General features: G+C 37.1%; 2 protein-coding genes and 1 pseudogene across 7 annotated transcripts; 1 reads left to right on the top strand and 2 right to left on the bottom strand.

Annotated features, from left to right (window-relative positions):
- Positions 1–13,620, bottom strand: CUNH16orf46 (chromosome unknown C16orf46 homolog). 6 transcript variants are annotated; one of them, XM_023528560.1, is made up of 6 exons: positions 13,348–13,620; positions 8,981–9,031; positions 7,259–7,353; positions 5,785–5,854; positions 4,039–4,295; positions 1–2,239 (listed from the first exon to the last, which is right to left on the bottom strand). In XM_023528560.1, the coding sequence occupies exons 5-6, from the start codon at positions 4,246–4,248 to the stop codon at positions 1,241–1,243; spliced, it is 1,209 nt and encodes a 402-aa protein (XP_023384328.1). In that variant the 5' UTR covers positions 4,249–4,295; positions 5,785–5,854; positions 7,259–7,353; positions 8,981–9,031; positions 13,348–13,620; the 3' UTR covers positions 1–1,240. The 6 variants fall into 6 exon arrangements, with proteins under 6 accessions (XP_023384328.1, XP_023384327.1, XP_011354946.1 ...); XM_023528559.1 differs by lacking the exon at positions 13,348–13,620 and adding an exon at positions 13,106–13,177; XM_011356644.2 differs by lacking the exon at positions 13,348–13,620 and adding an exon at positions 12,452–12,528.
- On the top strand, positions 7,624–12,457 carry LOC111737629 (annotated as a pseudogene).
- Positions 13,621–16,548: 2,928 nt separating the features above from the next.
- Positions 16,549–25,730, bottom strand: GCSH (glycine cleavage system protein H). The gene is made up of 4 exons (XM_011356643.2): positions 25,142–25,730; positions 23,919–23,982; positions 18,044–18,175; positions 16,549–17,177 (listed from the first exon to the last, which is right to left on the bottom strand). The coding sequence occupies exons 1-4, from the start codon at positions 25,259–25,261 to the stop codon at positions 17,080–17,082; spliced, it is 414 nt and encodes a 137-aa protein (XP_011354945.1). The 5' UTR covers positions 25,262–25,730; the 3' UTR covers positions 16,549–17,079.
- Between the last annotated feature and the right edge of the window lie 1,377 nt (positions 25,731–27,107).

Genomic DNA, 27,107 nt, shown 5'->3' with positions numbered 1-27,107 from the left:
TCATTCTTGCATTGCTGGTGTTTCATAAAAACAAACCGACAAAATAAAAATCTTTAACAGACAAGACATTACAAAGACCAATTATGGAAAGCAGATGTTTACAAATACAGTCATCACTTAGGGGATGGAAAGTCCAGAGTTCATAGTATAACCTACCTTAAGCAAATTCAAACTGTAAATACAGAGCAGTTAAATGGTTATTTATATTACAAAATGTTTTTTCAAAGCATTTCTCTACATGGCATTGTCACTTGGCATTTAAAATACAACTCATTTACAAATATCATTTAATTTATATACAACTTCAGGAAATAATGCATTGGAATAAAATGAGGAGGGAAAGGAACAGAAGAGAGAAAGTAACAGCCCATTTTGTAAGAGTCTGGGGTTGCAGAGTTCCCAAATATTAGATGCAAAGTAGGTCCGGAGGAAGCATGTGGGGTGACAATAGTCATGGTTACATCTTTTTTTCAAATAACTATTCTTAACCTGCTTCCCAAGAAGGATTTTGTGGAACTGTGGCTAAAACTTCCCAGACACAGAGACTAGCATGAGGCTACAACACAGGGATATGTCACCTTAGACACACATGATACAATAAATATGGTAAATCCATGGGTATATGTCACTTTGGACACGTAGGATACAATGGATATGGTATATGAATATACGGATATGTCACTTTGGACGCAAAGATATTCATTTAGACATAGGCTGGAGTTTTCTATTAAAGCAGTGTTTCAGATCTTTGTTGCAAGAGAAAATGAAGCAACAGATAGATATCTGCCTGGTCTAAAAGATAGGGAAATAATTTGGTCCAAACAAGCCCAGTACACTTAGCGTAAGGCACTGGGGTCGGGCAGATAGAGCCCTTTCCAGTGGGCTTGGGACTGGCATGGGGGCTTCACCAAGACAGGCCCTTCGGATTCCCCACCATCCACTTGGTTTCCAGTGGCAGAGATGTAAGGCAGGCAGAGGCTGAGACTGGCATTGCTAGTTTGCTTTTGTAAGTGACTAATAGAAGCAGGTAATACATAAATCAAAACGCATACTATGAGGTTCAATTTCCTCTGGTTCAACTACAAAACAAAGGACAAGGGGGAGAAAGAGAAGAGTGTGAGAGAAGAGAAGGGGAGAGGAGATGAAGGAAGAAAACAGAAGAGAATGGGATGGGGGCAGGAGAAAAAGAATGAATGAATTTCAAACAGTGCTTATTCCCAGGGAGTTATATTGTGGCAACTCAGAGAAGTCTTTGGGTGGAGACAGGAATGACAACTCTGCTCACTGTGAGGGACGGCAAAAGAGGTCTTGAGAACACATTGGTCTCCAATGTTTGAGGCCTGTTTTCCAGCTTGGCCTCCTTGACAACGTACTTTTGGGTGTTCATGGGAGGTCTTGGCTCCCTGGCTTTGAATTTGGTTTTGTAGCTTTGCACTCCCTGTTTCTGCAAAAGCTGCAAGGTAGCGAGACAGTGAACGTTGCTGGGGTTGGGTGGGCACGCCAGGTTTTTCTCAGGAAGGAGGGACCAGTGTAGGCAGCACCGCTCTGGATTGGCCAGCAGCAATGTCCTGGCCCCTGGAGAGGGAAAAGGCTGCCTGCAGTTGACCTTAAGGTGCTTGGCCAGCTCAGCAGGTCTCTTTTCATCTTTCCCGTTAACTGTTTTCAATCCATATTCACAAGCCACACACGCATCCTTTTCCATACTTAGCACCTTCTCTTCAGGCTGCAAGGGAAAGTTCTTACTCTTCTTACCCAGACCGTCTAAGCCATTTGGGGCTGAAGTCTTCAGGGGAGGCAGAACTAAAAGTGCCTTGGAAGTCAAGGAGTCTGAGATGGAGGGACCTCTGTCAGAACCCCCACTGAGGTCCTTGCCCCTAACTGTTTCAGGGACAGCCCACTCTTCCAAGCACCAAATAAACTCCTTTATTTGCAGACTTTTTTTCTCTCCCTGGCTATAGGAGGGAAAGCAGATCTTGCTCATGTCCCTGGTAGCAGTGGTGGGGCCCTGCGGGGGCCTCTGCATCTGGGAGAGGCTGCCTTGATCCTTCCCTGGACTTGCCTCAGCCAGAGCCCCTGACTCCAACTTCTCTGCCTCAGACTGAGGCTTGGTCTCAGGGCTCCCTTGGGAGAGACTGATACAGAGTAAACAGCTACTGGCACTTTCTCCCACCTTCACCTTTTTAAGCTTCTTCCTGGGCCAGATGCAGGCAGTTGGAGAAGTCTGCCCCCAGCCATGAACCTATAAATAAAGCAGCGTGTTACTCTCAGCTGAGCTGCCCAAACTCTAGCCACCCCAACCTTGGCCACATCCCCATTTTGGCCATCCTATTTGAACTGATATTTTTCTTTAAATAAAATCTTTTTAAAAAATCTTTAATACCCATTTTAGCCTTACTAAGCAATAGTATTTATAAATCTGAAATACTAGTAATAGGATTTGTTAATACTGAAATACTAAGCAGTTATCTCTAAATGGCCACTTGATGTGCTCACTATATATTTTTTCAGATGTGCATTAAAAAAAAATTGGAAGTATTAAATAAAAATAAAATCAAAACTGTTCATCCTTGTGCCCCACCATCAGGGCTTCTTGTCCTTCCAGGCTCTGTTTACCACACCCAGGGAGACTGCTGTGCGGAGGGTCTGGAGGAGAGAGGATGCGCAAAGGCAGGTCCATTCCAACAGTCCTTAGATGCATATTTCAGAGTAGTTACATTTGATAGTAAACGAAACCTTATAACCTTAGAAAGTTTAAATTCTTAAATAGGACTGTATACAGCCCTGACTTACCTGGCATGGGAGTGTGTATATGGAAAGTCATAAATGCTTAAGGAAGTGATGGGGGGCAGTACACAATACAGAGAATACTAGATAGACAAGGGCTCTTGAAGACATGATTCTTTCAACTGTCAAGTGGACTTGGGTGAGTTACCCTGCCTTGTCTTGGCCTCAGTTTCCACCTTTATAAAATAAACCGAGTAGATAAGGGTTTCTCAACCTTGGCACTACTGATGTTTGCAGCTCGTTATGGACTGTATGTTCGTGTCCCTCCAAATTCCTATGTCGAAACTCTAATCCGCAATGTGATGGTATATGGAGGTGGAGTATTTTGGAGATAATTAGGATTAAATGAGGTCAAGAGGGTGGGACCCTCATAATAGGATCAGTATCCTTATAAGAGGAGGAGATAAACAATCTCCCTCTCTGCTTTTATGTACCAAGGAAGGCCATGTGAGGGCATAACCAGGAAGAGGGCCCTCATCAAGAACCCGACCAAGCTGGCAGCGTGAACTTGGACTTACACCCTCTAGAACTGTGAGAAATAACTCTGTTGCTTACGCTGCCTGTGGGATTCTGTTACAGCAGCCTGAATTAAGATAAGGCAATATTATTTCCTGTGGTGGGTGCCATCCTGGGCATTGTGGGATATGGAGCAGCACCCCCAGCCTCGACCATTAGATGCCAGTGGTATCCCCTTCCCCTCATCCCTAGTCATGACATTGTCAAGTATCACCTGAGAATCACTGGATTAGACCAAATTTCCTTATAGTTCTAAATTTAGGATTCTATTCTTGATTCAAAGAATAAATCCACACAGTTCTAAGTAGAACTTCTAGAATAGAAATCTCAGGTTTCTTGGGGAGTTTAGTAGTTAAGGAGCTCAGGTTCTGGAGTCCAGGAGATCTTGGCCACTGGCTGAGTGACCTTCAGCACATTATTTTACCTTTTGAGTACCTCAGTATCTTTGTCCAAAAAGTAAGGCTGTTCAGAATATCTGCTGCAAAGGGCTACTGTGAGGTTGAATGAAGTGTGTACATGAAACATTTAGTACTGTGCTTGCCAATACCAAGTGGCCATAAATACTCAATGAAAGGTTCACTATTCTCATCATTAATATTTGACCTCTGTTCCACAGTTTTCTACATTTCATTGTTTACAAATTTTTTTTTGTCATAGTAACTATTTTTGAAAAAGTTAAAGAAAAAGCTTGCATCAAAACACTGAAGTGAAAGAGACCTAACTCAAGAAGACACTTACTGCTTCTTCCCATCCAGTTCCGATAGCAAACTCATTGACTTTTTCATCCTGTTCAAGCGTAATGTCACTGATATTGAGAAGACAACAAACATGATTCTTTTCGCTTCCTTCATCTGGACAAGTATAGATTAATTCATTTTTTTCTGTGCTTTGAATTTCATTATTTCCATTATTTTCTAATTTAGTCTCATTTTTCTGACAGAGATCCATTACTGTAATTACTGTGATGGTTGTTTAAAGTTTTTAACATCTTCTTCCTGCAGTTTGAAATGCAAATTGAACTCAGTCTTTATTCATTCATTCATTCATTTAAAGAAAAGCTTTATTAGAAGAGAACGTACATTTCCAGAAGAGGAAGTAGGCCTGAGCAAGAGAAGCATGGCTCAAAAGGCTGAACTCAGTTTTTTATTCTTGTTTTTTTTTTTTTAAAAAAGCAATTCAGTAACTCAGGTGAAATATCTTCAAGATATTCAGGAACAGACTGAGAAGAAATACTGTAAAACCATCCATTCCAACTATTGACATTATAAAAGATAAGGCTAATTTTAATTAAAGGCTAATGGATTTAATTAAAGACCAAAGTTGGGAGTGAAGAGGAGAGAAAGATATTAGCACAGGCTCTATCGCTCAAGATGGGGTACAGTCTGCAGTAAGCAAAGTAGGTTTAAGCATCCCTACCCTCCACTCCAAAAATGTCCAGATGATACTGTACTAATATCAAGAGAACTGGGGTAGATGTATGTGACTTATGCACCCCAACCTCCTCATTCCCTTCTCAACAACTCTGGATATTGGCTTGAGATCTTTAGGCTTTTGAGGAAACTGGTAGAGCATGTAATCTAAGCTAAGTCAATTGGTTCAGTCTAATTCACTGACTATGACTGATATCCTTATAAAAAGGGGAAATTTGGACAAAACATGCACAGAGGGAAGAGGATGTGAAGAGACACAGAGAAAAAATGGCCATCTGCAAGCCAAGGAAAGAGCCCTGAAACAGATCCTCCCCTCACAGCCTTCAGAAGGAATCAACCCTGCCAACACCTTGATTTTGGACTGTGAGCCTCTAGAAGTGTGAGACAACAATCTGCTGTTTAAGTCACCCAATCTGTGTTCCTTTGTTATGGCAGCCCTAGGAAACTACTACAGTAGGTGGTAATGATGGTAGTGGTGGTGGTGGTGATGTGTGATGATGATGATGATACTATCCTTAATGAATGCTTTTTCGGGTTTAAAAATGGGACTTGGCATTTATAATCCAGTCAAAGGGTTAGGAAAGTTATAATCCTGATTATGAGCACAGACTTGAGTGCCAAACAGCCAGAGTTCCAATCTTATTTATTAGCTGTATGATCTTGAGTAAGTTACTTTTCTGGGTCTATTTGCTCATCTATGAAAAGGGCATGATTATAATACCTTCCCACAGACAGGGGTTCCTCTTGGAAACCCCACATGCTACATAGATGAACTCCAATGCCTAAGCAGTGACTAACAAAGATCCAGCTGAGTGCTAATGAACGGCCAGTGTCTTCTTGAGGAAATCATTACTTGTAATGAGACAGAGTTCAATGGGAACCACACACCTTGCTTTCTCTCACCCCAACGTGATCCCTGCCAGAAACCCACATTTTTCATTTCTTGTTAAGGTAGAGATAAGTAACTTCTTGTAACAATATCTGTTCAATTACCATTTCAGCATTTTCACTTAGGCTTCAAGTGGCATTTTGATGGTAATTAAGTTGTATTTACCTATGGAAGGTCAAATATCTTTGGGCATCTTAATTTTTTCCAATATGACATCAGAGGAAATGAATGAGATCTGAAAGGAAAAAAACTTATATTACAAGTGACTAGAAACTAGAAGTGCTATTTTGTTTACAAACAGAAGCATGATTAAGGACCTGACAGATTGTGCAAACCACCTGATCCTTTCATATTGTGAAATTTCACTACCCAGGCCAAAAAGCTCCTATTAGTATACCTAGACCTTGTTCTCTTCTGAATTACAAATACATTTGTATCACAGAACCCCAAAGACTTAAGACATGTACAGTTTTAAAGGAAAAAGAGCAAGGAATAAAAAGCAAAGCCATTTATTAATTAATAAAATGAAGTTAAACTTGAGGTTATTATAGCAATGAAACAGATACTGTTTAGCAGAGATTAAGTAGCTTCAGAATGTTCAAATCAGTAAGAAAAATGTTCTGTGACTGAAGAATCTCACTGACAAGGTGTTCACTTAGAGAGCCTGCTCAAATGCAAAATGCTCATATTTACTGGTTCTCTAACTTGGCTCACCTTGGAATCATCTGGGGAGCTGTATGAAAAATAATACCCAGACCCCACCCACAAAGATTCTGATTATAATTGGTCTGGGCACAGCCTGGCCATCAGCATTTTTTTAAAATCACCCAAGGTGATTCTAAAATCCAGCAAAGTTGGAGAACTGCTCTGTCAGAAAGTTCTTCCTTATATTGAAAGAACACTGCTTTCCCTGCCCCTTCAACATCCTCCACTCCTTGGTCCTAGTTTTGTGCTCCAGAGCAGGGCTCTGTGATGGGAAGCCTTCCCATCTATAGATGGGGTTCAGGAGGTCTGTGATGCCTCTGAAGATGCTCAATCATTTTTTCAGGGAACGGCTTGCATCAGAGTTACAAAGAATTCTATTACTACAAAACTTTGAAGAATCATTAATCCAGAGACTGCCCATTGCCTCAGCCTCCTAACAGCTCTATGAAAAAATTCCATGTACTCTTCTCTTTCAGGTTAACCATCTCCAGCACTTTTGACTATTTCTCACATGCCATGAGAGTATGTGAAAGCTGAGGGGAAGCCCATGTCTCTATCTCTATACATCTAGAGAGAGGAACAGCAGAGGCCAAGGATGCAATATTGGGTAAGTTTCTATTTTGGAGTCTGTAGAATTGGACCCAGTGAGGGCACCAGAAGGGGTTCCAGTAACATTTATTACAAATTTCCAAAAGAAATCCAGGTAACAATAATAATTTAATAATAAAACTTACTGTTACATAGTTCTTACTATGTGGCAGGCATTGTTATAAGCATTTTACATATTTGTTATATATCCTACATTTTTATAAGTACTTTACTCATTTAATTGGGAATCATAGGAGCTATATTGAGTCTTTATGACGGAAAACAAGAATCATCTCTGAGTCAATAAACACAGTATTCTTAGTCGAATCGTCAGATTCCCACATACCAGACTGCAGACTGCTAGGTGTTCTCCGGAACCCTGGTGTTCTTCAAGCTGGATCAAGATGCTTCACTACTAAAACAAATATTGGTGGTCTTTTTCTAAATAGAAAAAAAAAATCAGTTAGTGGAAAGAATAGTCTTAATTTTAAGTTTTCCTCCAAATTTTATTTTTTTCTTCAAATTTTATTGCCCATTCTTGTCTTCCAGCTCATGTAAGAAATGACAAACAGAAGTATGCAAGAAGCAAAGATCCTAAAAGAGTAGAAATGTGACTTGTTACAAATTATATGCAGTTTTATTTTTAGGGTGAAATGCAGAAATCTGCATTGATATAATACATTGACTTTCTCATAGTAAAATTATGCCTACTTTATAGATTTGAAGTAAATCAATAACCCATGCTATTCTACTTCTCGACTTTCAATGAGCTTTACAACCTGATTCAATTTGAGACCAGTATAAAGCGTACATCAAAGTTCTTAATATTTCCAAGAAAATCACATTAAGAAAACACAAAGATCATAGTGAAAATGCTACCATGGGAAAATGCATTTGCAGATGCAACTACAAAATTGGATTTGGAGTAGGAAGACACACAGATATAGGTGAGAAGGTATTAAACTCTATGACATAAACTACTGAAGGGACTTAATCAAAATGTATAAAGAAGAAAATGTTGACTGAGGTTCAAGCCCCCAAAGTACATGCTTGGATAAACAAGAATAAACCCAATGAAAAACTGATGAAGGAATTTAAGATATTTGGAAATAAAATAACGAAGATGAATGAGAGTCTAAGAAACAGAGCCTATGGAAATTCATTATAATCCAGAAAATACCTTTTCTAGAAGCATTTAAAGACAGAAATGGAAAGGAAATGATCAGAAAAAACAACAGCTCTGTAGCACATTTATTTTACCAGTTAAACACAAGCAATTATTATTTCCTTCAAAATAATCCTGTAAGAAGTATGGAAGGTGTGGGGGGTATAGTGGTTGTCATTAGAGAAAATATGATGAAATAAAAGTGGCCATAAATTCTGTTTGTTGTAAATGGGTATAAGGACATGGAGGTTAACTGTACCCTTCACGCTATTTTTATGTAAGTGTGAAGTTTTCCATAATAATAATTAAAAATATTTAAGCCATCATATTATCAAAGTGGTTCAAGAAATGGAATGTGTGATAATAGTGGAGGTGAGGATATGATGAATTCTGACCTTAAGCAAACTGAAATAAATGTTTTCAAAGAGTAGATAACACAGTCTGTATAATTTTAAGTTGGAGTAAAGACCTTGAATGAGTACTTATTGAAAAAGAAGAGGCACCCAAGAGGTCGGGCCTGTGGGACAAGATGGAGTTCCTGCAGGTCCTGAAGCGCGGGCTGCAGCAGGTCTGCAGCCATGGCAGCCTCCGAGGCTATCTACGAATTTTCTTCAGGGCAAGTGATGTGAAGGTTGGTACATTAATCGGGGAAGAAAAAAATGGAAACACTACTATGAAGACAACAAGTAGTTTTTTGGCTATCACCAATGGGTATATATACTACTGAAATAAATGGCGAAAACACATTCTGGGATATGGATAGAAGCATGGTGCCCCTTGAATGGCATCGTTGGCTTCACTGTATGACTGATGACCCTCCAACAACAAAACCATCTACTGCTTGTAAATTCATTTGGACAAACCATAAATTCAATGTGCGTGGCATTCCAGAACATTAAGTACCTTATTCCACCACTAGAAAGAAGATTCGTAAGTGGGTCCCACCTTCAACACCTTACAAAGTAAAGACAATGAAAAATCATTTAAACATGTAAAATATGAGGCTTTTCAATTGCACCTTTACTGCTTACTATTAACTTGATTTAAATGGTTTGATTTAAAAACAAACAAACAAAAAAACCAGATGTACAACAAAGGTATAAAAAAAATCAGAGAATAGAGTTTATGAAGGTGATTTAGAGAAACTCCAAAAATAATTGTCGAATTACTCTTAAAGTACTTAAGGTCTTCTCATTAAATTAACTGAATTGCAAACGGACAGGCTGGAAATGCAGAAAAAAAAATAGACATTATCTTTTGGATCTCTGAAACTTTATTATGATCATGCAGTTTGCTGATTAATTGAGAAGTACAGAGACTACCAAATGCCTCTCTGTTAGACATCTGGCAAAATCAATGTAGCTTTAACACCCAAACCAAAATGTAACTTAGAATATGAAGTGTCTTGCTCCTGAAATGAACAAAGACTTCCATTATGCTACAAAGGGCCAATGGCAGAGACATACCAATATTACAACGGAGTCCAAGAATAGGCCACATTTTCTGTTGCTAATCTCGTGGACATGTTGTATAAAAGTTAAAATGGTGTGGGAGGGGGTGAAATCAATGTAAATGGAGAACAATGACCATATCTACTATTTGTAAAATAATAATGTTTCTCAAAAAAAATCCATGTGAAAAAAAGAGATAACCTGACCAAGAATATGGATTTATTCTTCATATTTCTTTGATCAAGAAGGTGATAATGTAGTTATTTTGTTTTAATGAAAGTGAAGTTAGAAATGGATCTATTTTAAAAGTCCTCATTAAGTTCTGATTTTTATTTTTTGTATTTTTTGTTTTTAGTGTTTGCCCCAGATATGGCTCAAGCTGCCAGGTTCTTTTTGCAAAAGGTTGCTCTGGCAGCCTTACCAGGGTACACTTCAGTTTGGCATGGTTGCTGTCTGTTAGCCTCAGCTACCTAGAATTAGTGTAGATAGGCAAGGTTATACTGCAATAACAAGCAATCCTAACTCTTTTCCCCAGTGACAGAAAACAACAAAAGTTTATTTCTAACACATACTACATGTCCATTGTATGATGTCATGGACTCTCCTCCACATTATCCTCACTCCGGAATTGAACTAATGGAGGCACTATAAGGGGGAAACCATAGCCAACTATAATGGCAAACATGGAGACTCAAACACTGACTTTAAATGCTTCTTCCTGGAAGTAACATATGACTTTGGTTCCCATGTCATTAGCTGGAACAAGTCATAAGGTATTGCCTAACTTCAAGAAGTAGGGATAATACTTCCTCCTAAATCTCCAGAAGAAAAAGGAAAACAGATTTTGGTGACCAGTGGTAATGTCTTCGTACCACATTAGTTTGGTATTATCAGATGTGACATACAAAGCAAATGGTCTTTATGTACTAAGAATATCACTATCTAAAATGTGGATATTTATGGTCCTTGAAGGAAGAGTCCAGGACCCCTGGAATTGGGAAGTCCTTGATCTTGGGAAGGTAAGACTATGTGCCTATAACCGATAATTCTTTTCTTAAATTTTTTTTTTCAATTCTTTGGATTCTAAAATGTATATGAAAATATAAAGGCCTAAGAATACAGTCAGTTTTAAAGAAGTTGAGAGTATAACTGCTGAATATCAACATACAAATCTAGAACAGGATTTCTTGTCAATATTGACAAGCTAGATTGAAAATTTATTAGGAAATGCAAAGGAACTATAATATCAATAACAATTATAAAAATAATGTAGAGGAATCACACTACCCAGTTTTAAAAATCACTATAGGAATAGGAATCAGTATGATACTGGTTAATGAAGAGACACATAGGTCAGTGGGTTGAAATAGGAGGTCCGGAAATATACCCACACAAATATGGCCAATTAATTTTTGACAAAGATGCAAAAATAATTAAATGCAGACAAAATAGTCTTTTCAACCGTAGTGTTGCAACCATGGGCCATCCATATGCCAAAATTTTTAAAACTCAAAATGGATCATAGATCTAAATATAAATCATAAAACTACATAACTTTTAAAAGAAAACATAGAAAATCTTCATGACTTAGGGTCAGGTGCTATTCTTAGACATGCTTAAGTATTTTTAATAACTGAGAGCTCATCAATTTACAAGCTACTTTTTTCATTCCAGTGGCAAAATTTAAGATTAAAATGTTCTCAAATCAAGACATCAGTAAACCTGCATATTTTGCTCCTTTCCTGGTGTTCCTTCTAAAAGCAACATATGCTAATCCTGAAACTAAAGCAAGCTATCATTTTTCAGACAAGAATCTCAAATTCCCTCATTTTAAGAATGCAGTCACTTGTCAACATCTTTAAAATGTAGTACCTGGAGATGAGGACAATACATCAAATTCAGTCTGGCTAGAAGTGTCTATTTTGAAATCTGACTCTCCTTGATCTGAAAACTAAACCTATTAATTCAACAAAGGTGGCTATATTTTTTTAAATGCTATATCTCATTCTCAATGAACACTGAGCTTGAGGTCAAAAACAACTTCTAGATTTTTTCCACATGAATTGTTAAAAATCTGTCTTCTTCACTCTATATCCATGATTTTGATTTTTTAATTTTTTTTCTTTTTATCTAGATGTAAACATCTAAGTGTATCAGATCCTTCTAAAATTTGTTTGTTTTTGTTTTTGTTTTGGACCATTATCCCAGCCCGCTTAAATAATTCTGAATCTGACATCCTACAGTTTGGCCATTTCTTCCCATTCCCACTTTAAGACTTCATTAATTTAATGGACATATCTTCTGTAACTTCATTTAAATCTCTGGTATAAATGTTGGTGAGGAGAGGGTAAAGGATAATGTCCTGTGGATATCCCTGGTACTTGTGTGTTTATTAATTATCCAACCAGCTGTAAGTTCACCTCACTATACAGTTATCGGCCTTACATTTCTAAATTTCATCCACAAGATTACTGATTCATCAATTTAAGTAATCCTAATGAAAACAAAAATGAATCTTACCAAGACTTAAGGATGTTTACATTTATATTGATGTCTATTAATATTTTTACATTTGTCTACAGATGAAGAATATGTTCCTAATTGTCAGTTCCAAACAAGTAGTGGCTACCTAGGGTGTTGTGTTGAGAAGGATCTTAAGATTTGGCAGCCAGACTAAAGAGTTCTGTGATTAATGAATGATGTCTGTCAGGAAATAAACATGAAAGGTGGCAGCACATGTGCCACATATTTGTCATTGCCTGTCTATATAGTCAGACTACAAATGCCTTACTCTATAGATTCCTACATCTGGGGGTTTTGGGGGTGGGATGTTAATGGGCCAGGAAGGTGAAAAGCCCAGGGTGTTTAAGTCAAAAGCAGACTTTATGTCAAAAGCAGGCTGTAATCCCTCAAAATTCCTTACCATTTCCTTGGCTATACACTATGTCCTCACACATACCCCCATCTTCCTAGAAGTTTCAGGTTTAAAGGAATTTTGAATATATGTCAGAATTTCAGCCAGGGAAAGATGGGTTTCTGACAGCCTCACTTGGAATTCTGAAGGGATGTTCCTGTGGATCCTTATCAATGTGCATTGAATGAAGAAATCAATGAATAGAAACGCCTTTAGTCATGGTAGAAGTTAAATTTCTTAATACAGAGCTAAGCTTCATGCATATGAACTGGTTAAATAGGTTTTGACGATTGGCCTGAGCAGGCTGATCACTGGTAATATAGTTTCTAAAAGGAAAAAAGACATAGGGACTTCAATCTAATTCAGTTTTGGAACACGATTCGGCAGTTAAACCTTTGCGTCAAAGTTAAGCACATGCGCCACCCAACGTGTGCAATTTGTTCACATTTTCAAGAGTACAAATCTTATCTCCCTATGTTAATTCTCTGTGCCTTATGCGTCCACAGAGCACACACACCCGACCTATCGCTCCTAAAGCTCAGGCACTTTCATACCTAGCTCCTCCCTTTTCTTTAATAGTCCCTCCGTCACTGCAGCCTCTTCCCCTTCTTCCATGGCCCTTCTTCCTCATCTATCTCCTCTCCTTCCTCCAGCAGTTCTTACCGTTCCACAAAAGACGCCGTCTCTTCTTTCAAGAGTTAACCCTCTCCAGCAAAATAACCCCGCTTGATCAACCCCTCCCTCCATTGGCTCCTCTCGCACAGGGATCCGCCCTTTCAACGGCTCCTCCCACTGCCCCGCCCGTTCCGTGCCGCTGCTCCCCAGGCGCCGCCCACTCTGTATCCAGCCCCGGCCCGCGCTACGTCTCCCTTTTGCCTCCAGGCTTCAGAGGGCAGCTTCCTCACGAGCTGGGAAGGGCGTCTTCGTTATGCAGCCCGTGGAGTGCTGTGGGGCCCCACGCTAAAGGTGGGGAAGCGGCCACCGCTGCTCACACCCTCACGTCCCACGTGAGATGGCAGGCCCCTGCACAGTTTAGTCCTCGCCGTCGAGCGAGGGCGACAGTTGCCCTGAGTTACGACGCGCTGGGGGCGGGTGGTGGGCGGGCCCGCAGGTGCTTGCAGCGGAAGTGACGTAAGATCGCTCGCGCAATAAAACAGCGCGGGAGGCGACGCCGACTGACGGTGGTTGGTGCGTGCTCGCCGTACGCCGTGTGCTGCCGCACACCTACCGCGCGTGAGGGGCACCCTGTCCCGCTGCGGGCGCCTGAGGCGGCTTTGCGAGGTACTGTGTAGTCGCCGGTCAGGGAAGTCGACAAGGGGCTGGATGCCCTCCAGAACTTGGAGTTAGAAAGCGAGGGCCATTTGGACAGGCTTTCCCTTAGAGACCCTCAGGGCTTCACCCTACAAACTCTCTTGCTCTGGGGCCGGATGATTCTGAGGTAGGGCCGGCATTGCAGGATGGTTAGCAGCATCTAGGAGATGTCAGCCAAAAACGTCTACAACTTTTCCAGCTGTCTCCAGATCTCCCCTTCCCCATGAGAACAACAGTGCTGGGGTGATATAGGCCAAAAACTTCATAGTAGAATCCACTGGTCTTTAACTTTTGGGCGCCTGCTTACGTGACTCGGCAGGACTAGTTTGAATCTACTGGTAGTACCAAGTAGCACTCATTGAACTTGTGTAGCAGTACAGCTCTGTGAAGTGGGCATTTGGTGTCTTTTATATAAATGAAGAAAAGTAGCTTCCCGTTCTTAAATTAACAGGAACAAAAATTTAATGATCAGCTGACAGTTTCCCGAGGTCCTCCTCCAGTTCTGTTGAAAACAAAATTTGATACCATCTGACTAGCAGAATTTGTTACCCAGTCATGAAAGCTACTTTCTCAGTTTCTGGAAGTATCTCAAAGCCTTAACTAAGATTTGCTAAATGACCATTAAACTTAACTGGAAGTACATTCTCATAAGTACATGTAGAAGTTGGAAGATCTGGTAACTGATTTGCTTCCAACTAATAGCGCCTTCAAGTTTTAAATATACTAGTAATCACTACTAAAGTCTAGCAGGTAGCGCAATAGCCTGATTGAGTAGAAACACTAAGGGACAAGTGTTTGTCACGTTTACAAAAAGCCACTGTAGGTTGAATCAAGATATTAGTAGTTCTAATACAATAAGATCTCAGAGTTAGCAAAGGATGTTTCAAAAGCAGAGAAAGATGGAGTCAGGAGAGGAAAACTGTACTTTATGCTCAATTTGCTCTAAAAAATAAAGTATTTAAAAGGAAAAAAAGACCGCTGAGAGTAGGTGGTCAGTAGTAAAATCATGTTGCAGGAAGAAAAAAGAATTTAATCTTGATGTAAAGTGAGGGCCCTGAGGATGGCAGATATGATTAGTTCTGAAATAATGGTGATTGATGAGGGTAGTTATAGTTAGTATGATTTTTTTAAACTTAAGGTGGGTGGTACATTTTAGAAGCCCTAGAAAAACTGAGGAAATTTAGGAATATGCATGCCTAAGCAGAGCCCTCCAGTGCTTTAAGATTTAATACTGTCAACTTTAAACTACTTGGGGATATAATTTTTTAACACCTCCATGATAGCCTGTTCCATTTGAGTTTTAATTATTAGAATGCATTATTCAAAACCTTTATTAAGCTGCTTTAGTCATTCAAAAGGAATCTGAGGTCTGAGAAATTGTTTAGTCCATTTGGAGTGCTATTCAATGCTTATTATTTTTTTGCAGCACTATAATAGAAATAAAGGTTGAATTTGCTCTATATTCTAAATAGTGAAAGAGCAAGTTGCCATAATATTCTGCTCTTTGAAAAAACTCAGGAGTGGGTATAGTGTGTGTCTGCCTTGGGGAAAAAATAAGAAACTGCCCATCTCTTTCAGAATATAATCACTGATGTACTTTCACTTTAGAAAGGCCATTTCTGCTTCTCACATTTAGAACACTCTTTCTTCCCCCTCCATGATTCCCATTTAAATATTCTGTATAGTAACATTTGCTAAAGAACTGATTAAGAGTGGACTAGGAAATGTGAAAATCCTAACCGTGACTTCCCAGCTTTTTAACAGTTTCTTATCCTATCATCTTTCTTATCTGTGAAATAGCAGTAGCTACGGATATGTCCTATATAGCTCTGGCTATTAAGATCAAAGAGGGCAATATATGAGAGTACCTTCAAAACAAGAGTAAATCTAAGTAATTATTACTCATCTATTTCGAAAGCAGATAGTCTAATTAATTAACCTGAATAATAATTACACAGAGAGACAATCATCCAGGATAACTTGGACATTTTTTTTTTTATTATTTTTTTAATCAATTACAGTTGATACTTTCTTGATTAAAGTGCATAGATACAGTTCAGCAGTAAGAGCCATTTGGCCCAGTGTTGGGAATAGTTCCTTCTGCTCAGGAGCAAGATTTGTATGTTACTTACCTAATTCTTCTAGGTTCTCATATTTGCTGTTTATTCACTATCAGAAGGTGGTAGTGTCTGAATACTTGCCTTTTCCTGTAGTAAGTGGGAAAATGATAGTGTCTTGTCTGCTCTTGCTGTGTATGCATATATATTTATGTATGTATATATATAACATACCCCTCAAAATATCAGCATACTACAGTTGGCTTAATCAAAATACCATTTGGTACTCTAAATATGCTTAAACTATAAAGCATATTCACTGTATAAGTCAGTGTCCGAGCTCATAAAATTTTACCTCTATTCCCATTACTTAAGTGGAAACTTGAATGTGGTTTAACTGTCTTAAGGATGCCGTGTGCTATACTGATCAAACTTTCACCTTTCCATGTTTTTCTTCTTCTCTGTCCCAACTTAGCATGAGAGAAAAACGTCAGTAGTTTTTTTTCATATTAAAGATGACCAAAAAAGTAATTATTATTAGGCAATTAAATTTTTACTTAAGAAAAACCAGACTTGTAACTAAAAAGAAACATTTTCTTAGAACTTTTCATTATTATGGCTTAGAGTTCCTTAATAAAAAAAACAAAAACAAAAAAACTTTCCATAAGTTAATATTTGCATCTTCACAAATACTAGCAGTTACTAAATGAAATTTTAACAGCAAAACAAAAAACATGATTAATGAAGTTGAATGTTTTATTATTAAACTTTGTTTTCCTGCAAAGCTGTTGCTTCACTGTATAAAAATAGCACCAGCAAATGCAGTATATTGCAAAATGAACACAGTATTGTTCAGTCATATGACTCTGTAACAACAAACAACTTTTCTCCACTGCCAGTTATTTCCAATGGAAAGATCATTAAGTAATTTGATCCAAATCCAAGTTACAATGTTATATAAGGCTTAACATAACGTTATCCTTGACTTACATAATTTTTGTAACTAGATTTTACCACAAATAATTTCAGGAATTCTGAATATTTATAACTGTAGTCTAGCCTAAAAATCTTGGGTGTTGTGAAAAAGATGCATATTGTGTTTATTTGCAGTCATTAGAAAGTTAAGGGGTATTTTCTCCCAGTAGCATCGTTGTTTCTTTTTCCATTGATAATTGCTAAAAGTTGCAATTTTAAATCTTCTATCCACCACTAAGACTATACTAGATTAAGTTGTTTCATACTACTTTATTTAGGAGGGGGGTTCCATTTTCAGTTCTCAATAGATTTTATGTATTTCTCATATGCTTCTTCACTCATTAGTTCATCTAGTTCTGAAGGGTTACTCAGTGTCATCTTGATCAGCCAACCTGCAACCAAAAAAAGGTTATCTTATATTCCAAATAACCTTTTTAGAGTAAAAGTCAAATATATTCAAAATGTAAAATAAATTCTCTTAGTGCCTCAAAATTAAAGTAGTATTCTTTACCTAAATGACTCATTATTTATTCAAGGAACTTTAAATTTTAACCTTAAGAATTAAATTAATATTTTTGCATATCACAACTGAAGAGGTTACGGCTAGAATAGATTTTACCATGATGGATTAAGAACTCTTAGGTTGTAATAAGCATCAACAAATAACATTGAAGACTACATCGGGATCCAAATATACAAGAGAAACATCAACACTAACTACTGATGTGAAGGACATTAGAAAACAGTAGTAGAGTTAGAAGGGCTGGAGACAGACAACAGAGAACTACAACCTAATCCTAATTTTGCCATTTATTGGATGTGTGACCTTAACAGATTAATCCTTTGGGGCCTCGATTCATCTACAAAATGGAGGAAATGGCTCTGAGCCTACCTCATTGAGTTACTTAAAGATGAAAATGTGAGAAAAATGAAAATTAGTGAAATAAGTATTATTCTGTTTACCTACATCACACAATATAGATGCTTTATGTTTGAAGAGGTAAATACTTTGCAAGTGTTTACAATGAGTCTACAACTATGATTCTAAGAACCCTGTAAATAAGGCAATGCTTTTATCAACAGAGATCTCAAACCTTAGATAGTCAGCTAATCTGTTTTCCTTTTTTAAAGCAGAACATCTCTGTTTAGTACCAAGAAGTGCAAAAACATGAAGTCACAGTCGGCTAAATCTTTCTTTAAACTCTAGATTAAATGTTAACTGAAGCAATAATCCTTTGAAAAAGTTCTAACAACTCACCATCATCATAACAAGATTTGTTGACAAGTCCTGGATTTTCTGCAAGGGCTTCATTAATTTCAGTTACTTCTCCTGACAGAGGAGAATAGAGTTCACTAGCAGCTTTCACACTTTCCAAAGCACCAAACTCATCTAAATTGAGAAAAAGAAAGAAAATATTAAGTCAAAGTTAATGACCTGAAAATACAAAATAAGAAAAGCGGTCACCTCTAATACAGTTGTCATAAAAAAATTCTAAATATCTTTAAATAAAATCATAGATTTTGTTATAAAGGTACAAATATCCTCAATAGAGTAGACCTATCTGTACTGGACAGAGTGAACAAATGGTGATGCATCTGAATACCAGATGTGCTTGAGTTCAGTGAAACTCAACCTTCTTTCAATTTACCGTAGCTCAAAAAGAAAAAAGAACAAAGAAAATTTAGAAGAGTCCAGTACTGGTGACGTACCTCAGGCCAACCTTCCTACAGATAATAATTATAAGCCCTGAACAAAACACACAAAAGAAAACAATTATATGAAGGTTCTACAGAGTGACCAAAAAGAGGAGTCAATCCTTGAAAAAAGAGACCCAAACTGGGTGAGATCTTCACTTATACAATTTGTAGCCTGGTAACAATGCCCCCATCCAAAGAGCACAGTGTAACTAGAACACAAGTAGAATACCAGTCTTGTTTGAGGGGTCAGAGGATGGTATGTGTGGCTGCCAAGGTGGCTAGAAAATGAGGGTTAAAATCCTAGAAAGGAAAGGGCACGGTGAAGAGAAAAAGTAGTCAATAGATCGCCAATGACCCACAGACCCACCTGAATTACCAGAGAATCTTAAATTAACTATTATAAACACTGAAAGACTTTTTAAAAAGATCATCATAAGGAGTGAACATATGGGGGAATAGTTGCAAAGAAATTTTAAAATAGACATTCTAAGAACTGAAAAGTGTAATATCTAAAATAAAAAAATTCTCTGGATGGAATTAATGGCAGTAGAGACAGTAAAAGTAAGGTCAGTGATGAGAAGGAAGATCATCTATAACCAATCTAAAGAACAGAGTTAAAAAAAAAAAAGGCTGAAAAATTAACAGAGCCTTAGTTACCCATAGGACAATATCAAGTGATCTGAACTGAATGATAATGAGAATTCAGTATACCAAACTATTTGGGATATAGCTAAAATGGTGCCTAGAAGGAAATATCTTCAGCTTTCTTTTTTTCCTTAAAAAAGGACATCTTAAAATCAATGACCTGGGTTCTAAAGACACTAGAAAATGAACGAAGCAGTCAGTTTATGGAATGGAGGAAAAACTTGGAAGAAGGAATGACAGCACTGCTGATTTTTAAAAATAATTTTTAGCCCGAGGAGAGGCACTTATCTGTGCCATCTGGGGCACTGAAAATTCTGAAAGAAAATTTCAGTCTTACTCACTTAAAGGACAAGAAGACAAGAATCTGGGACCACTGCATATACTGGAAAGTAAAGTGAGAAATCCTGAGGAGAAGAGAGACTAAAAGGAAGAGCCCCCAGTTCTGTGTATAAACTATCCAAGTCTCTGCATGATCCCTGAACCATGCATACACAAGGCTGACTCCAAGTATCCTGGCTAAGGCTAAAAGAATGAAAAACTAAGATTTTAACTGCCACCCACCACAAGGGAAACAGCATTTTACAATATGTAAAAAAGCAAATCTAAGTTGAAGAAAACAAGATATGAGCATAACTAATAAAATGGAAAATAGAGAAAACAATAAAAATTTAGTTGTTTCAAAAGATTAATGAAATTGATAAATAGCTAACAAGTCTAATCAGGGGAGGGGGGAAGAAGAATACACAAATTACCACAAATATGAAGGAATAAGAAAGGGTTCCTATGGATGTAAAAGGATAATAAAAATGAGCATCTTTATGCCAAATCTGACAACACAAAATGGAAAAAATTCCTCAAACACAACAAAACAAACAAGAAAACAAGATATGAACAACCTTATCTCTATTAAAAAATTAAATCTATCAAAAAACCTTCCCATAAAGAAAGCTTCTGGCTCAGATTTCACTGGTTAATTCTATCAAACATTTAATGGAGAAATAATATTACTCTTCCATATTTTCAGCAAAAGAGGTGGGAACATTCCCAAATTATTCTATGAGGCCAATATAACATATTTAAAAATTTGACAAAGGCATTATAAGAACAATCTCTCTCATGAACATAATGTGTAAATTAAATAGCAAATCTAACCCAGCAGTATTTTTAAAAAGATAATTTTTGTATCATGACTACCACGAATGCAAGGTTGATTGAACATTCAAAAATAAATAAATCATTTTCGTCACATTAACAGAATAAAGAAAACCCCTACAATCATGTCAATAGATGGAGAAAATGAATCTGACAAAATTCAACATCCATGAATGATAATTCTCAGTTAACTAGATATAGACAGGAACCTCTTCATCTGAAAATGGGCATCTGCGAAAAACTCCACCGCTATACATCATGCCTAATGATGAAATGTTAAATACTTTTTCCTAAGATCAATTCTCACTTCTATTCAACATTATATTGAGGGCCCTGGCCAGTGCAATAAGGCAAAGAAAAAGATAATGCGTTAGGATTGAAAGGAAGAAAGAAAACTCTTTACAAATTATTGTTTACATGGAAGAGACAAAGGGATCTACACAACTATTAGGATCAGTGAATTTAATATACCCTAAACACAAAAAAGCTAAAACTGTATGAAGTTTCAAGAACAAAACAGAGAGAATATCTTTCCAAACTTGGTATAGGTCAGAGTTGCTCAAACTTTCTCCATTCATAGTGCCTTTAGTGTCTCAGTAACTATTTATGGTGATCCCTACACCAAAACAAATACCTAACAGTTCAATTTATTAAGAGGTTACTTACTAAGTTGTTACAACTAGTAGCTGTTTGAAAAACTAACACATAAATTGAAAGAAAAATGTGTCTGTTGCCTAAAGTTCTTCATCAGGGAATCAGACTGAATACCAGCCATTGCCTTATTTGATGTTCCACACTGATTTTCACATGCAGAATTTGCTTCAAAGGTATATTAACCAAAGTAATATAGTTAGATCTATTGTTGAGACTTGTTAACTCCAGTGAGCTACGAGTTTTATGTGGTATCCCAAAATGTTGAAAATTTAAAATATATCACAGCACCCCATAGAACAGGTGTATATAGTTTGGGAACATGGAGATAGACAAAAGATTTCTTAGAGAAGATACAATGTTCTATATATAATTAAAACATTAATAACCTGAATTTGTTAAAAATTAAAAGCTACTCATCAAAAAAACACAGCTAAGAAAATGAAAAGACAAAACCACAAGCTATGACAAAATATTCACTATATATATGTATATATACATATGTATATATACACACACACATATATGTATATATACATATATATCTCTCTGAAAAAGGATTTGTACCCAAACTATATAAAGAATGCCTAAAAAATCAGTGGTAAAAAAGACAACTCAAAAAATCTAGTAAAAGCCTTGATTAGAGACTTCACAGAAAAAGATGAGTAGCAAAAAGTATATAGAAGTGAAATGCAAACCTAAACCACAATGAGATCTGTAGCACCTGGAACTCTCATACTGTCAGTGAGTATATAAAATGGTACAACCACTTTGGAAAACTTAGCAGTTTCTTATAAAGTTAAACATGTAACTATCTACACTATGACTCAGAAATTCCACACCTATGTATACTTACCCAAGAGAAAGGAAGACATACATTCATAAAAGACATACAAAAGTTTATAGTAGGTTTATTCAAAACAGTCCCAAACTAGCAATAACACAAAATCTGTCAATAGGAAAAAGGATAAAAATGTATTATATTCATATAGTAGGACACTATTCAATAATAACATGAAATACTGATCACTCAACATGAATGAATCTCAAAATCATGACATTGGACAAAAGAAGCCAGACATAATACACAGTGTGATTCCTTTTAAATGAAGTTAAAGAATAGCTCTGTGCCCTTGGACAACTTACTAAACCTCTCTGCATCTTATTTTCTTGAACCATAAAATAAAGTGATAATACCTACCCACAGGGTTGTGTGGGGACTTAAAGGAGATAACACTTGAATTGCGCTCCCCAGCTCCCAGAATATTCAAATGGGGGCAGAAATCAGCGAAGACGTTGTCTATTGGGAAGGGTTTTGATTGAGAAGGTTTACACAGTATTTAAGTTTGTCAGAACTCACTGGATTATACACACTAAAGATCCATGAATTTTCAATGTATCAACTTAAAAAACACCTTGAACAAAAAGTTTAACCCATTTCCCATTTGCCCCAAGAATACTCGCCAGTGGCACTCGCAGCTGCAGCGTTTACCCCAAGAGAACTCGCAGATTAGTCTTAACCTTACCCCCAAAGTTTGCCACAAAATATCTTGCTTTTATTATTATTTTCGCATTGCTCTAGTATATCGGTAATCTTTGGAAAAAATGACATCATCCTATTTATAGCATTCTTTTTTTAGTAGTGGTATTTCTAGTTACGAAATATAGTAAATTCTCTGTCGCCGAAAATGTCAAATCCTAGAAAACGTAGCATTCCCTACACATGTTAAATGAACGCTGGCGACGAAATGCACTTTTTTCCCCCCTAAACAGTAAATGGGTTAAAGACATTTATTAGTTTAGGGATATTACTCAACATATTTATATTAATAGAATTTTTTTAAGCACAAAAAGTTTCATGCTACTCACTGTAAAGAGATGTTTGGAAACCTACGATCTGCTTGAGAGTAGCAGAGTAGGTACACAGTAAATAAAACAATGTGATAAAAGAAAACAAGAACTGTGCTTTGATGTACAGGAAAAAGAAAAATGGACAAAGATTATCAATCACAACAAGGGTTTTATTATGACATCAGAAAGTTTCTAGGAAGACCTTCAAAAAGAGGGATGTGAATACAATAGCCAATACTGTCAAAGATACTTAGAAAATAATTAAATTCTGTAGGGCCATCTTTATATGTTAAGGAACCTATGACCAATATGTGGTACTACTGGCTCACATTTATCAAGCACTAATCTTATGACAGACACTATGCTAAATTTCATTTAATCCCTACGACTCTATGAGGTAGGTACTATTATTATTATCCTGACTTAGAGACATGATCTAGATTAAGCATTTTCCCCCAGATCACACAGCTGATACGTTGTGGGGCCTGGACTGAAAACCAGATTCTGACCCCTTCAAGCCCAGTTTCTTTCCTGATATTCTTTTCTGCTTCCAAAGAAAAGCAGATTTTGCTTTTTAAACTTAATAGACATCAGCTATATTACTACATCAATGTGAGTATGTGGAGTGGGGAGCGAGGGTACTGAGAGCCATTTCCCTCTACTTCTTACCTTCCATTATAATGGCTAAAAATGCTCATTATTCTCTTGGCCAACATCCCTTACAGTTAGGGGTGGCAATAACCCAGACCCAGCCAAAGAGATACAAGAGACAAAAAAAGAGAGCCTGTCCTTCTCTTCTTGCTTTTGGATACTGTCATTTGAGAATGTGATGCTTTAAGATTTGCTGTCATTCTGTGACCTCTCACAAACTGAGGCAGAAAAAGTACCAAAAGAGGTCGTGTCTTTGATGGCCTTCACTGAGCCACTCAGCCAATCCTATATTCATTCACCTATGTCCAGACTGCTGTGTAAGATATAAATCCCTATTGTTTATTCTGCTTTTGAGTTTTCTGTTACTTGAGTAAAAAGGACTCTAATTGATCCTGGGTGTAAACAAGTTATTATTCAAGGTAAAGATCAGGTAAAGAAAATTCATGGCATGAATCATGACATACCAAGATAAGAAAAACACTCACCTTGTTTGTTCAATTTTGTCCCAACTTCAGGCAAACTACAGTAAACAACATCTCCCAAAGCTTCCTAAAAACAAAAATACAAACCTCTAAGAAATCAAATTAAACCTCTTAATAAACAGGAACAAGCTAAACACCAAATCCTCTATAATTCAGGCAGTAGTATATATTTTACACTTGATGTGCCACAGTTTCAGGACTAGCAAAAAACAGGCCACTAGTTGAATTTCCCATAAGCAGTAGTGACACTCTTTACAAACCACATATCCCCCAAAAGATTATCCTCTAAAAACAAATATACTTTGTGCTTTTTTACCTCTGCAGTTTTACTTAGGCCATGATTTCTCCTACTGCATTTGCTGAATTCTTACCTATTGATTCTGCAAATCACAGTCCTCATACCTTGTACTCCATAGATACCTCAACTCCAATGAGAAGTGATCTCTCCATCAGGTGAGTGGATTACCATCCCTTATACTACTCAGGTTATCAATCATGTAATGTTTTGTATGTTATTTTCCATGTAGGTAATTACCCTCATAGATAAACTCCAGGAGGTGAGGACAACACATACAATATTTCACAAAGTGCCCTATACTGGGGTTCAGTAGATACATAGATATGCCATTGAAGATATAGTCATGGACTCTCAATACCTGACATTCCAACATTTCTGAAGAATAATACAGTATGTACTTCCATCGGTTAACATCCCTTTTCCCCTCCTGTCCCACCCCACATAGATCCAGTTGAAAATCACTGACCTATGCTGTTACTTGGCTTCTCGTTTTCTTTTACACATATCTCAAATCTGGGATCAGTAAGAATAGGGGAATTAATATAGAAAAAGACAGGCTAAATAAAAAGTTTACTTCTTCTCCATGTCCCCCGGTCATGTATATATCACTGTACCACAAGATATTATCAACACTCTATCCCTTTTGCTTGCTCTTTTCTCACTGCTTAACTGCTCCAATATGAAACAGACATCTTTCTTGAATAAGGTTTGTTTCCTACTTTTAATTTTAAATGTTAACCTTTCAATAGCTCATAAAACACTGCATACTACCCTAATTATGTTTTACTTGTTTCACCTATGATTGATGTTTTTCTAAGGGCCTTTAAAGGGCCCAAAGTACTAAAGGCAGAATAAACAAATTGAAAAAATAGAGACAATCCAATTTAGGTGAGAGCAGACTTTTAACTATCTCAAGACAATCCAGTACCTGTGCAAAATTGCTGATTCCCACTGTTCCAATACCATTTTCTGTCGTTATCCATTCATGTTTCTCTGTGAATTTGCGCACTAAAATAGAAGACCAATATTGCAGAAAAAGCAGTAGCATCACTTCTTAAAAAGCACTTTTCACATCAATGTTGTCAAAGGCAAAACATTCCTGGTATTTATGTTTGACTTACTGATGTTGCCTCTCAATAGTACACTGCCCGGAAAAAAACATCATGTGAAAAGACGGCACATCTTAACAGTAGTATGTATCAGATAGACAAAGATAGCTTGATATGAACGCCTTGTGCATCTTCTGGATATTTGATTATTTGCTCTAACATTACTTAGTCTAAATCACACAAAAATTTGAGGACATTTCAAATGTATACTTATCTACTATTGGTCTGTCTTGCAGAAAAAGTCTGTCCCTCTGAAGATAGACTTGGAGTGATAAGGTTTGGAAAGAGCACAAAGATTGCTCATAAACAATTTAGCCTAAAAAACAGTAACATGCTTCTTTAGGTAAATGACCTAAGAGGGCTTCAGTGCAACTTGGCTATAAAGTGGAATCTTACAGGATAAAACTGTCCTGGAACAATTATAACTTAAGTAAGTTCTTAAAATTCCACTTTAATGGAATTCGAGCCAACTCTGGAATAAACAGGCTACCATCATTTAAAGAAGCAAACTATAAGATCAGAACTTAACAGTCACCTCAGAGCTAAGCCATTAACTGGTAGAAAGTCAAGCTCTCCTGAACATTCATTGCACAGGTTAGACCTTGGCTTTATGACCTTCTTCTCTTCAAAGACATGGTCGAACTATTCAAGGATTCCTGAAAGAAAGACTGACCAAAGTTCAAGAGATGGGAAAATATTATTTAAGATTTAATGTTAAAAGTACTTGCTTTAACAGTGTATTATAATTGCTTTGCTGTCCTTGGGAGTAAAAATTGCAGATTTTCTTCGAAAGCAAAAAAAAGATTGGCTTTAAGGAATAAGTAAAATTTTAAAAAGCATATGCTCTCTTCTTAAATATTACAATTTAAAGTGAAGTATTTTTCCAAAAATAATGCATCAGAATTTAATAGGAAAATGGTTCATTAATTCCAATACTGTTTTGAAATAAGCCTTGTTGGTTCACTCTGCCCCCTTATCGAAAGATAATTGTACTTAAAACAGCATTAAACTGCTTTGATTACACAGCTCTGACATGCAACAGGGTATAGCTTATTACTTTCTTTTCCCCTAATCATTAAAAAACTTCAATTTCATACTCTTCAGTAGAAGAAATTGCAAAATGTCACAAAATGTCACAAAGGAATTTGCTTTGCTTCATTCCACTTCAAATAAGTGAATGCTTAAAGTCAGTCTTATCTTTCCATAAAAAAGATTAAGGTTTGTCCTTTGTGTTCTGACTGCAACATTGTTTGCCTTTTCTTGACTGTTGCATATCTCACCTTAGAAGCTTCTTCCTGACAGAAGCCTTGTCTAGCCTTCCAAGTCTGGGTTCCTGGGTCATCCAGCATGCTCTCACAGCACTCTGCACCACTCTCCTCCCACCCTGACTCCCAAACACACTAACAGAACTGCTCATGCTACAGATATAACCAGTTTGTCAGTTTCCCCTAGGAAGTAGACATTAAGTACAAAGCAAGCAAGAGCGGAGTTTATCATATTTGTATTCCCAGTTCTAAACACAGTGCTTAACATACAGTAAGCACTTAAAAGCTGATGTAATTTTTAAAAGTAATGAGATTCTGAGCAAAATAGCTAGTATATGTAATTTGGCTACAACACTCAATTCTCTCTGTCATTCTCTTAAAACTCTAGAACTGGCATTTTAACTCTAATATACCTTTTAAAGTAAGAGTTGGGGAACTATAAGACTTCTCTGAGACTATTATCCTGATTTTGGCCTTACTATCTTGCCTAATTGTAAAGATAATCTTTGGAATAATATTG

This window comes from Pteropus vampyrus, unplaced genomic scaffold, assembly GCF_000151845.1.
Source record: "Pteropus vampyrus isolate Shadow unplaced genomic scaffold, Pvam_2.0 Scaffold29, whole genome shotgun sequence".
NCBI classification, from domain to species: Eukaryota; Metazoa; Chordata; class Mammalia; order Chiroptera; family Pteropodidae; genus Pteropus; species Pteropus vampyrus.
This window is presented reverse-complemented; position numbering and strand designations above follow the sequence as displayed.

What these genes read in the sequence shown, in the direction of transcription:
- CUNH16orf46 (XM_023528560.1), bottom strand. Translation starts at nt 4,248, where the DNA reads ATGGATCTCTGTCAGAAAAATGAGACTAAATTAGAAAATAATGGAAAT. An exon ending in GAACTGGATGGGAAGAAGCA is followed by an intron (nt 2,240 to 4,038) that starts GTAAGTGTCTTC and finishes CTTTATTTATAG; the next exon opens with GTTCATGGCTGGGGGCAGAC.
- GCSH (XM_011356643.2), bottom strand. Translation starts at nt 25,261, where the DNA reads ATGCTACTGCTTTTTCTGCAATATTGGTCTTCTATTTTAGTGCGCAAA. An exon ending in GAATCAGCAATTTTGCACAG is followed by an intron (nt 23,983 to 25,141) that starts GTACTGGATTGT and finishes TTTTGTTTTTAG; the next exon opens with GAAGCTTTGGGAGATGTTGT. An exon ending in GACAAAATTGAACAAACAAG is followed by an intron (nt 18,176 to 23,918) that starts GTGAGTGTTTTT and finishes TTCTCAATTTAG; the next exon opens with ATGAGTTTGGTGCTTTGGAA.